At 42.1% G+C, this 12633-nt stretch overlaps 1 protein-coding gene across 1 annotated transcript in view; it reads right to left on the bottom strand.

The window, feature by feature from the left end:
• The window catches only part of CDH17 (cadherin 17, LI cadherin (liver-intestine)), an 81226-nt gene that overhangs the window by 49287 nt on the left and 19306 nt on the right, over nucleotides 1–12633 (bottom strand). The window contains exon 3 of the mRNA XM_008592216.1: nucleotides 10662–10760. Coding sequence (XP_008590438.1) covers nucleotides 10662–10760 — 99 coding nt within the window. The remainder of the gene's footprint in view (nucleotides 1–10661; nucleotides 10761–12633) is intronic.

The following is a 12633-nucleotide window of genomic DNA, read 5'->3' as shown; positions in this document are numbered from 1 at the left end:
ATGCATAATATAAAGAACACTTACAACAATAAAAAAAATTTTTTAATGAGTAAAGGATTTGAGTAGCCATTTCTCCAGAGAAGATAAAGCCAATATGCACATGAAAAGATACTTAACATCATCAGTCATTATGGAAATGCAAACCAAAACCGTGAAGAAATACCACCTCACAACCACTAGGACAGCTATCACCAAAATGACAGATAATAACAAACATTGAGGAGGTAGAGAAATTAGAACTCTTATACAATGCTGGTGGAAATGTAAGATCATTCAGTTCCTTTGGAGAACAGTTTTGTAGTTCCTAAAAGAGTTAAACATAGAATTAACTATGACCCAGCAATTCTGCTACTCTCTGTGTGTGTATGCTTATGTCCCCAAAAGAATTAAAAATATGTCCTCACAAAAAGTTGTATGTGAGTGAATGTCCATAGCAACATATTCATTATAGCCATAAGTGAAAACAACTCAATTGATAAATGGATATTAAAAATATGGCATATCCACACAATGGAATAGTATTTGGTCTTAAAAAGGAATAAAATTCTGATACATGCTACAACATGGGTGAACATTGAAAACATTATTGTACATGAAAAAACCACACATGATTTATTTACATGAAGTGTGTAGAACAGGCAAATCTACAGAGACTGAATTAGTGGTTGCAGGGGCCGAGGGAATGGGGGTGTGACTGTTAATGGGCACCAGGTTTCTTTGGGGGCTGATTAAAATGTTCTGGAATTAGACAGTGGTGATAATTGCACATTTTGTAATATAATAAAAACCACTGTACATTATGAAAGAGTGAATTTTTATGGCACATGTGCTATATCTCGTTAAAAAGAAAAAGACCTGTATCGGATTGTTATCATACTGTCTTTTAATCTACAAGTCCCCAGAAAGTTGAAAATCCTCAGTGAAAAAAGTCATGACAATTAGTTCATTTTACTTTGGAGGGTATATTAATAACCCAAGAACCAACCTCATGGGACAATGGGCTTTCTTTGTGCCTCCCTAACTCCAGGAACCAGATGAGGGGATCTATACAACTCCTCCCCACAACCATAACAAAGAGCTCAAAGCACATCTTACCAAAGCTGAGTTTGCTGCATCATCTCCACTTACAGAGATGGAGAGAGCATGGTGTGCTTGACTGGAAGCCAGGAGACCTGTGTTCTAGTCTTGGCTCTGCCATTAACTAATTTAAGCTTCAGTTTCCCCATCTGTAAAACAAGTGGTTGATACCAGAAGTCTCTAAGGTCCTTTCTTGCAAAAAGGTTTTGTGATTCCAGAAAGGAAATTCCCTTTGTCTTCTACTGTCTACCCTCCTACCCCAACTCTCCAACCTTACCTCAACATACACCTATAAACAAGAAACATTTAGCCATGATAATTGGACTATCATTTCCAGCCAAGAAAGGATAAGCTTTGTAGCATGGCTAATAGAAAAAGAACAACAACAAAAAAAAGTAGAGCAGCCCAAGGAATGATTTTTGCTAGCTGGTATCCTCAGAGACTCTGGAATGATCTTTTCAAACAGTTTCTAGGTCTAGATTTTTGTAAATAGGAAAGCTTGTAAGTTGCAGATTGCCTCTATATATAAGGGTACCTCACTGAAAAATGAAATTAAAAAACAGCATGAATCTTTCCATGAACTTATTGAAGTCCCCTCTTACAGTCCTGATTCTGTTCAACAGAATGTGAGCCTGTACTCAAAGAACACCTACTCTATTCTGCCCCCGAATCTTTTCATACAGAGGTCACAGAAGTAGCCACAGACTCTATGGCCTACAAACATGTTTGGTTTAGATAATATAATGATTTTTTTTAACTGTGCCGATACTGATAAAGTTGGGGAATTTTACATAAATATAAAAATTTCTGGCTTTTCTAGAAAATCTATAAAATCTAGTAAAATCTAGTACAGTAGTACCCAAATTCTGACTTGTGAAAATTATCTAGAGCTGAATCAAACCTAACACCTTTTGATGCACTCTCAGTTGGCCACAGTCACCACTACTCCCTATTGTTCCATATGCTGAAGTATCAGAAGCCTTTTAATTTCATATCTGTGCAGCGAGGTTTTTGTCACATCTGCTTTTTGCTATTGTTTTTCTTATTTCTAGACAGCTTCATGCACCACTCACCTGGCCCCTATGAGCAGCTGAGATAACTCACTACAGATAGGCTTTCATGTCACGTCGTTCAATTAGCACCTGTATGAGGAAGACTCCCCAGTCTGTGTCCAGACCCATATGACCACTGTCTCCTAGATATCTCCACATCGATTCCCCACAGTTAACCTTAAATTCAATATGCCCAAAACTTGTACCTGTTCATTAACTTTTCCATAAACTTTTTCTTCTCTCTCTATGACACCACTAGCTACCCAGTCAAACAAGCCAGAGACCTGTGAGTTATCTGAAATACCTTTGGCCCCCCCTGGTCCTGCATTCATTCAGTAACCAGTTCTGGTAGGTATGACTTCCTTCACGTGGCTCCTACCTGTCTCCTTCCCTCCATTCTCCCTATCTTAATCCATTTGGACTCCCATAACAGAATACCTTAGACTGCATAATTTATAAACAGTAGAAATTTGTTGCTTACAGTTCTGGAGGCTGGGAAGTCCAAGATCAAGGCGACAGCAGATTTGGTGTCTGATGAGGGCCCATTCCTCACAGATGGTCCTCACATGGCAGAAGGGAAAAATGGGCTCCCTTGAATCTTTTATAAGGGCACTAATTCCATTCATGAAGGCTCTGCCCTTATGACCTAATCACCTCCTAAAGGTCCCATCTCTTAATATTATTGCACTGGGGGTAAGGTTGAAACATATGAATGTGAGGAGGATACCAACATTCAAACCATACCATCCTCTTTGTGTTTGATTAAACCAGGCCTCCATCACTTCCCAGACTATTGCAATTGGTCTCCTAAGGCTCAGCCCCTTCAACCCATGCTCACAGTGATGACAGAGTAAGCTTGTACAAGCACAAATCTAGTTATGGCAGTCCTTGCTGAACCTCCCCAATGGCACCCTGCAGCCCACTACAGGATGCAGGGCCAGTCCAGCCTACACTGGTCTTGGCACATGTGCAGCCCTTTGACTGAGCAGTCTCCCACTCTAGACCCTGAGCCACCTGCCATCTGCCATTTTCTTGCTAAATGTACACCTCCATGCTTTTTCCCATCCTGTACTCAGTGCCTGCTTCCTGTTTGTAAGCATATACTTATTTTTGAATACTCAGTTTAGGGGTCAAATTTAGTTTTCTGTTTGCCCACTACCATCTTCATTTTAAATTGGTCACTCTTAGATTTTTAAGTGTTTTCACCACAAAAAAATGTGAGGTGATGCACACGTTCATTAGCTCAATTTAGCATTCCACAATGTAGATATATTTCAAAACACGTTGTACATGATAAATATATACAATTTTGTCAGTTTAAAAAATAAATATAAATAAAGGCAGTCACCTTTCCATCACCTGCCCTTTGCCCCTCCGCATCCCACCAGGCTTGCACCAGAGCCTCCAGTACAGGTGTTTGTTGACTTGTTTCCTCCTTTTAACCGGAGAGCTCACTGGGGCAGAGACAGTGTCAGGGTCATCCAGTATCTCCAGCATAGCGCCTTGTATACAGTAGGCACTCCACATATGGTTAATAAAAGAATACAAATGCATGCCTAGCACATGAAGTTCTTACCAGCTTGTGAAACAGAATACACACATAAAAGGAATAAATTATGTCAGAGAAATCTACAACCAAGTACTCCCTGGCAAGGCAGAGAAAGTAAATAAAGGAGGAATTCATCTCTCGTGTGAGCCCCTCATAGACTCCTAGCCAGTTCCCTGCAGCCTCCTTCTCCTCCTCCAATTTGTAGCCAGAGGGGTCTTTCTTCAATGGAAACTTGGTTAGGCTCATTGCTTTGGGGAGAAAACCTAAGAGCCTGGGAGTCAGGGTCCTCCCTGTCCATAGCCTCCTCTCTCACGCTGACTCTGGAGAAGCCACATCTTCAGACACTTCAAGCTCATTGAACAGACAGCCCTGACAGTCAGATGGCTACTCCCTCTCCAGTGACTGGGTCCCTTTCCACCCTAGGGGAGAGGCAGAGCCTGCAGACACGCAGCCCCCTACCCGAGGGACGGGAGCATTCATCCTAGAGACTCCTGGGGAAATCTGAATGAGGACATTAGATAGGACTCTTACAATACTGAGGCCACCACCCCTCTGTTTAACTTAGCTTCTGAAACCATTCTTGATGAGCTTTTTCCATATCTCTATTTTATTTCCTGCTGTACAATAGATAAGGGAGTAAAAGTTCACTGAGAGCACATGAGAAACCAAGATGACAGTGATCAAGAGTAGTCTTTACCTGGAATATGATTTGGCTTGGTTCTTGACCTTCAAACACAGGAAGGGTCATAGCCTTCAGGGGCCCACTAACCTTCCCCTCTTGGCCATATCCAGTTGTCTGTTAGCAAAGAAAGAGAGAAAATTAGCATCTATTATGAACGTATGGGTGTCCCTTACTGATTTTATTAGGGATTCCAGAACTGATATATAAAACAAAGGATTCTTTTTTTTTTTTTTTTTTTAAAGATGACCGGTAAGGGGATCTTAACCCTTGACTTGGTGTTGTCAGCACCATGATCACCCAGTGAGCAAACCGGCCATCCCTATACGGGATCCGAACCCGTGGCCTTGGTGTTATCAGCACCGCACTCTCCCGAGTGAGCCACAGGCTGGCCCCAAAAAGCAAAGGATTCTATCATGGCTGAAAACAATGGAAAAATCTACTCAAAACAGACAGAAAGGGGTGTAATATTTGTTAAGGCTCTACCTTGTCAAAATAACTTGCTACGAGCTTTGCATTGCTTTTCCCATTTAACCATCCAAGCATTCACCCTGTGGGGAGACTGTTACCACCTCCACATTACAAACGAGGCTTAGAGAGGTTGGGCCAGAGTAAAACATGTAGGTAGTTGACGGCATGCACCCTCAGCTCATGGTTTCCCACAGTGCAGCTCTGCCTTTAAATTCTACATCGTTTTACGCCAGCTTCTTAAAACACCTCCCTCCACTCCTACTATTTTATAAAGACATTCACTACAGATTCCCGGGGTTCTGGAATTCAGTTCAGATTCCCTGGGTTCTGGAATTCAGTTTCCACAAGAACAACTGAATTAATAAGTAGGAGAAAAAGAACATGTAGATGTGTTTGGTACAACACTTGCTTGGCACATAGTTACATGGTAAATTTTGGTCAAATTTAAATCTGAATTTGAACTGTAACTTTAAGGAAAGCTTACTATTTTAACATTTGATTAGCACTTTTATATTCATTTAGAAGTAATAAAAACACAAAATGCTTACTTTCAGCAGTAGCCCCATTAGAGTTCTAAAACGCAAAGACTGTAAACCTGAAGCCCGGCAGACACCAAGTCCAGGCTGGAATGGTAGCACGTGCAGCTGGGACAGTGAGAAGAGCTCGCACTTGCTGAGCTAGTGTGTGTGCAGCTCTGTCCTAAGCACATCTACTCCTGATGTCAACCCTATGAGGGTAAATGACTCTTGTTAGCCCTGTTTTATAGGTGTTAAGGCTGGGATGCTGAGAGGTNCTCTGACAAGCATAGGTATAAATCTTTGTGAGCCCGGATGAAGCAATAGTTTCTTATATGTGACATCATAAATACAAACAACAACAAAATAAGTTGGACCTCATCAAAATTAAAAGCATTTGTGCTTTAAAGGATGTGCTATGGTTTGAATCCTTCTAAATCTCAAATTGAAACTTAATCCCCACAGTAACAGTGTTAAGAGGGAGGGAAATCCAACCATGGTATTTGAAAGGTAAGGCCTTTAAGAGGTGATTGGATCAGGAGGGCTATGCCTTTATGAATGGATTGATCCATTAATGAATTAATATATTAATGGGTTAGTGGATTAATGAGTTATCATGGAAGTAGGCTGGTGACTTTATGAGGACAGGAAGAAAGCCGGTTAGCACACTCGTGCCCTCTGTGTGATGCCCTGTGCCACCTCAGGACTCTACAGAGAATCTCCACCAAGAAGGCCCTCACCAAATGCACTTCCTCAACCTAGGACTCCCCAGCCTCCAAAACTGTGAGAAATAAATCCCATTTCTTTATACTCAGTTTCGAGTATTCCATTATAAGCAGCAGAAATCTGACTAATACAGGACACTATCAAGAAAGTAAAAAGATAGCCCATAGGATGTGAGAAGATATTTGCAAATCATATATTTGATAAGGAAGAACTTATATGCATAATATAAAGAACACTTACAACAATAAAAAAAATTTTTTAATGAGTAAAGGATTTGAGTAGCCATTTCTCCAGAGAAGATAAAGCCAATATGCACATGAAAAGATACTTAACATCATCAGTCATTATGGAAATGCAAACCAAAACCGTGAAGAAATACCACCTCACAACCACTAGGACAGCTATCACCAAAATGACAGATAATAACAAACATTGAGGAGGTAGAGAAATTAGAACTCTTATACAATGCTGGTGGAAATGTAAGATCATTCAGTTCCTTTGGAGAACAGTTTTGTAGTTCCTAAAAGAGTTAAACATAGAATTAACTATGACCCAGCAATTCTGCTACTCTCTGTGTGTGTATGCTTATGTCCCCAAAAGAATTAAAAATATGTCCTCACAAAAAGTTGTATGTGAGTGAATGTCCATAGCAACATATTCATTATAGCCATAAGTGAAAACAACTCAATTGATAAATGGATATTAAAAATATGGCATATCCACACAATGGAATAGTATTTGGTCTTAAAAAGGAATAAAATTCTGATACATGCTACAACATGGGTGAACATTGAAAACATTATTGTACATGAAAAAACCACACATGATTTATTTACATGAAGTGTGTAGAACAGGCAAATCTACAGAGACTGAATTAGTGGTTGCAGGGGCCGAGGGAATGGGGGTGTGACTGTTAATGGGCACCAGGTTTCTTTGGGGGCTGATTAAAATGTTCTGGAATTAGACAGTGGTGATAATTGCACATTTTGTAATATAATAAAAACCACTGTACATTATGAAAGAGTGAATTTTTATGGCACATGTGCTATATCTCGTTAAAAAGAAAAAGACCTGTATCGGATTGTTATCATACTGTCTTTTAATCTACAAGTCCCCAGAAAGTTGAAAATCCTCAGTGAAAAAAGTCATGACAATTAGTTCATTTTACTTTGGAGGGTATATTAATAACCCAAGAACCAACCTCATGGGACAATGGGCTTTCTTTGTGCCTCCCTAACTCCAGGAACCAGATGAGGGGATCTATACAACTCCTCCCCACAACCATAACAAAGAGCTCAAAGCACATCTTACCAAAGCTGAGTTTGCTGCATCATCTCCACTTACAGAGATGGAGAGAGCATGGTGTGCTTGACTGGAAGCCAGGAGACCTGTGTTCTAGTCTTGGCTCTGCCATTAACTAATTTAAGCTTCAGTTTCCCCATCTGTAAAACAAGTGGTTGATACCAGAAGTCTCTAAGGTCCTTTCTTGCAAAAAGGTTTTGTGATTCCAGAAAGGAAATTCCCTTTGTCTTCTACTGTCTACCCTCCTACCCCAACTCTCCAACCTTACCTCAACATACACCTATAAACAAGAAACATTTAGCCATGATAATTGGACTATCATTTCCAGCCAAGAAAGGATAAGCTTTGTAGCATGGCTAATAGAAAAAGAACAACAACAAAAAAAAGTAGAGCAGCCCAAGGAATGATTTTTGCTAGCTGGTATCCTCAGAGACTCTGGAATGATCTTTTCAAACAGTTTCTAGGTCTAGATTTTTGTAAATAGGAAAGCTTGTAAGTTGCAGATTGCCTCTATATATAAGGGTACCTCACTGAAAAATGAAATTAAAAAACAGCATGAATCTTTCCATGAACTTATTGAAGTCCCCTCTTACAGTCCTGATTCTGTTCAACAGAATGTGAGCCTGTACTCAAAGAACACCTACTCTATTCTGCCCCCGAATCTTTTCATACAGAGGTCACAGAAGTAGCCACAGACTCTATGGCCTACAAACATGTTTGGTTTAGATAATATAATGATTTTTTTTAACTGTGCCGATACTGATAAAGTTGGGGAATTTTACATAAATATAAAAATTTCTGGCTTTTCTAGAAAATCTATAAAATCTAGTAAAATCTAGTACAGTAGTACCCAAATTCTGACTTGTGAAAATTATCTAGAGCTGAATCAAACCTAACACCTTTTGATGCACTCTCAGTTGGCCACAGTCACCACTACTCCCTATTGTTCCATATGCTGAAGTATCAGAAGCCTTTTAATTTCATATCTGTGCAGCGAGGTTTTTGTCACATCTGCTTTTTGCTATTGTTTTTCTTATTTCTAGACAGCTTCATGCACCACTCACCTGGCCCCTATGAGCAGCTGAGATAACTCACTACAGATAGGCTTTCATGTCACGTCGTTCAATTAGCACCTGTATGAGGAAGACTCCCCAGTCTGTGTCCAGACCCATATGACCACTGTCTCCTAGATATCTCCACATCGATTCCCCACAGTTAACCTTAAATTCAATATGCCCAAAACTTGTACCTGTTCATTAACTTTTCCATAAACTTTTTCTTCTCTCTCTATGACACCACTAGCTACCCAGTCAAACAAGCCAGAGACCTGTGAGTTATCTGAAATACCTTTGGCCCCCCCTGGTCCTGCATTCATTCAGTAACCAGTTCTGGTAGGTATGACTTCCTTCACGTGGCTCCTACCTGTCTCCTTCCCTCCATTCTCCCTATCTTAATCCATTTGGACTCCCATAACAGAATACCTTAGACTGCATAATTTATAAACAGTAGAAATTTGTTGCTTACAGTTCTGGAGGCTGGGAAGTCCAAGATCAAGGCGACAGCAGATTTGGTGTCTGATGAGGGCCCATTCCTCACAGATGGTCCTCACATGGCAGAAGGGGCAAATGGGCTCCCTTGAATCTTTTATAAGGGCACTAATTCCATTCATGAAGGCTCTGCCCTTATGACCTAATCACCTCCTAAATGTCCCATCTCTTAATATTATTGCACTGGGGGTAAGGTTGAAACATATGAATGTGGGGAGGATACCAACATTCAAACCATACCATCCTCTTTGTGTTTGATTAAACCAGGCCTCCATCACTTCCCAGACTATTGCAATTGGTCTCCTAAGGCTCAGCCCCTTCAACCCATGCTCACAGTGATGACAGAGTAAGCTTGTACAAGCACAAATCTAGTTATGGCAGTCCTTGCTGAACCTCCCCAATGGCACCCTGCAGCCCACTACAGGATGCAGGGCCAGTCCAGCCTACACTGGTCTTGGCACATGTGCAGCCCTTTGACTGAGCAGTCTCCCACTCTAGACACTGAGCCACCTGCCATCTGCCATTTTCTTGCCAAATGTACACCTCCATGCTTTTTCCCATCCTGTACTCAGTGCCTGCTTCCTGTTTGTAACATATACTTATTTTTGAATACTCAGTTTAGGGGTCAAATTTAGTTTTCTGTTTGCCCACTACCATCTTCATTTTAAATTGGTCACTCTTAGATTTTTAAGTGTTTTCACCACAAAAAAATGTGAGGTGATGCACATGTTCATTAGCTCAATTTAGCATTCCAGAATGTAGATATATTTCAAAACACATTGTACATGATAAATATATACAATTTTGTCAGTTTAAAAAATAAATATAAATAAAGGCGGTCACGTTTCCATCACCTGCCCTTTGCCCCTCCGCATCCCACCAGGCTTGCACCAGAGCCTCCAGTACAGGTGTTTGTTGACTTGTTTCCTCCTTCTAACCAGAAAGCTCACCAGGGCAGAGACAGTGTCAGGGTCATCCAGTATCTCCAGCATAGCACCTTGTCTACAATAGGCACTCCACATATGGTTAATAAAAGAATACAAATGCATGCCTAGCACATGAAGTTCTTACCAGCTTGTGAAGCAGAATACACACATAAAAGGAATAAATTATGTCAGAGAAATCTACAACCAAGTACGCCCTGGCAAGGCAGAGAAAGTAAATAAAGGAGGAATTCATCTCTCGTGTGAGCCCCTGCCGTAGACTCCTAGCCAGTTCCCTGCAGCCTCCTTCTCCTCCTCCAATTTGTAGCCAGAGGGGTCTTTCTTCAATGGAAACTTGGTGAGGCTCATTGCTTTGGGGAGAAAACCTAAGAGCCTGGGAGTCAGGGTCCTCCCTGTCCATAGCCTCCTCTCCCACGCTGACTCTGGAGAAGCCACATCTTCAGACACTTCAAGCTCGTTGAACAGACAGCCCTGACAGTCAGATGGCTACTCCCTCTCCAGTGACTGGGTCCCTTTCCACCCTAGGGGAGAGGCAGAGCCTGCAGACACCCAGCCCCCTACCCGAGGGACGGGAGCATTCATCCCAGAGACTCCTGGGGAAATCTGAATGAGGACATTAGATAGGACTCTTACAATACTGAGGCCACCACCCCTCTGTTTAACTTAGCTTCTGAAACCATTCTTGATGAGCTTTTTCCATATCTCTATTTTATTTCCTGCTGTACAATAGATAAGGGAGTAAAAGTTCACTGAGAGCACATGAGAAACCAAGATGACAGTGATCAAGAGTAGTCTTTACCTGGAATATGATTTGGCTTGGTTCTTGACCTTCAAACACAGGAAGGGTCATAGCCTTCAGGGGTCCACTAACCTTCCCCTCTTGGCCATATCCAGTTGTCTGTTAGCAAAGAAAGAGAGAAAATTAGCATCTATTATGAACGTATGTGTGTCCTTTACTGATTTTATTAGGGATTCCAGAACTGATATATAAAACAAAGGATTCTATTTTTTTTTAAAGATGACCGGTAAGGGGATCTTAACCCTTGACTTGGTGTTGTCAGCACCATGATCACCCAGTGAGCAAACCGGCCATCCCTATACGGGATCCGAACCCGTGGCCTTGGTGTTATCAGCACCGCACTCTCCCGAGTGAGCCACAGGCTGGCCCCAAAAGACAAAGGATTCTATCATGGCTGAAAACAATGGAAAAATCTACTCAAAACAGACAGAAAGGGGTGTAATATTTGTTAAGGCTCTACCTTGTCAAAATAACTTGCTACGAGCTTTGCATTGCTTTTTCCCATTTAACCATCCAAGCATTCACCCTGTGGGGAGAGTGTTACCACCTCCACATTACAAACGAGGCTTAGAGAGGTTGGGCCAGAGTGAAACATGTAAGTAGTTGACGGCATGCACCCTCAGCTCATGGTTTCCCACAGTGCAGCTCTGCCTTTAAATTCTACATCGTTTTACTCCAGCTTCTTAAAACACCTCCCTCCACTCCTACTATTTTATAAAGACATTCACTACAGATTCCCTGGGTTCTGGAATTCAGTCTCCACAAGAACAACTGAATTAATAAGTAGGAGAAAAAGAACATGTAGATGTGTTTGGTACAACACTTGCTTGGCACATAGTTACATGGTAAATTTTGGTCAAATTTAAATCTGAATTTGAACTGTAACTTTAAGGAAAGCTTACTATTTTAACATTTGATTAGCATTTTTATATTCATTTAGAAGAAAAGTAATAAAAACACAAAATGCTTACTTTCAGCAGTAGTCCCATAACAGTTCTAAAACGCAAAGACTCTAAACCTGAAGCCCGGCAGACATCAAGTCCAGGCTGGAATGGTAGCACGTGCAGCTGGGACAGTGAGAAGAGCTCACACTTGCTGAGCTAGTGTGTGTGCAGCTCTGTCCTAAGCACATCTACTCCTGATGTCAACCCTACGAGGGTAAATGACTCTTGTTAGCCCTGTTTTATAGGTGTTAAGGCTGGGATGCTGAGAGGTTAAGTAATTTGCTCAGGCAAGTGGCTGGAAACAGGATTCGAACCTGCAACTCTGGAATGGGCCCTCTTAGCCACTATGCCCCACAACCCACCAGAGGGCGCAGAAGCGGCCGAGACAAGCCTGCTGCATTGGGGACGTGCATGAGGGGGTGACTCCCACCACTTCCAACCCCAAAGGACAGGGAGCATTCGGAGCAGCACTGCCATCCTCGTTNGAGGGTAAATGACTCTTGTTAGCCCTGTTTTATAGGTGTTAAGGCTGGGATGCTGAGAGGTTAAGTAATTTGCTCAGGCAAGTGGCTGGAAACAGGATTCGAACCTGCAACTCTGGAATGGGCCCTCTTAGCCACTATGCCCCACAACCCACCAGAGGGCGCAGAAGCGGCCGAGACAAGCCTGCTGCATTGGGGACGTGCATGAGGGGGTGACTCCCACCACTTCCAACCCCAAAGGACAGGGAGCATTCGGAGCAGCACTGCCATCCTCGTTGTCCCTCATGACTCACTTCTGAAAGGCTCAGCAAGGCAGAGCAGAGCAGGCGCATGCAGGAAGGGACAGCCAGCCACACACCCAGGCAGGGGCACCCTCCAGGACTGGGGATTTAGTGTCCCATACCCACGCTGGACTCCCCTCCTTCCTGGGTGGTTCTTTGGGCTGCCCCTTTGTTGTGAAAATGGGGGGTGGGATCGGTTAGAATCAGAAGCTTGCCATGGCGAGTCAATGGTTTTTGCAGCCAAGCAAGTAAAACCAAAAAAAAA

The sequence above is a fragment of the Galeopterus variegatus genome, unplaced genomic scaffold, assembly GCF_000696425.1.
Source record: "Galeopterus variegatus unplaced genomic scaffold, G_variegatus-3.0.2 Scaffold7687, whole genome shotgun sequence".
Lineage (NCBI taxonomy): Eukaryota > Metazoa > Chordata > Mammalia > Dermoptera > Cynocephalidae > Galeopterus > Galeopterus variegatus.
Note: the sequence above shows the minus strand (reverse complement) of the source record. Positions and strands in the feature narration are given on the sequence as shown.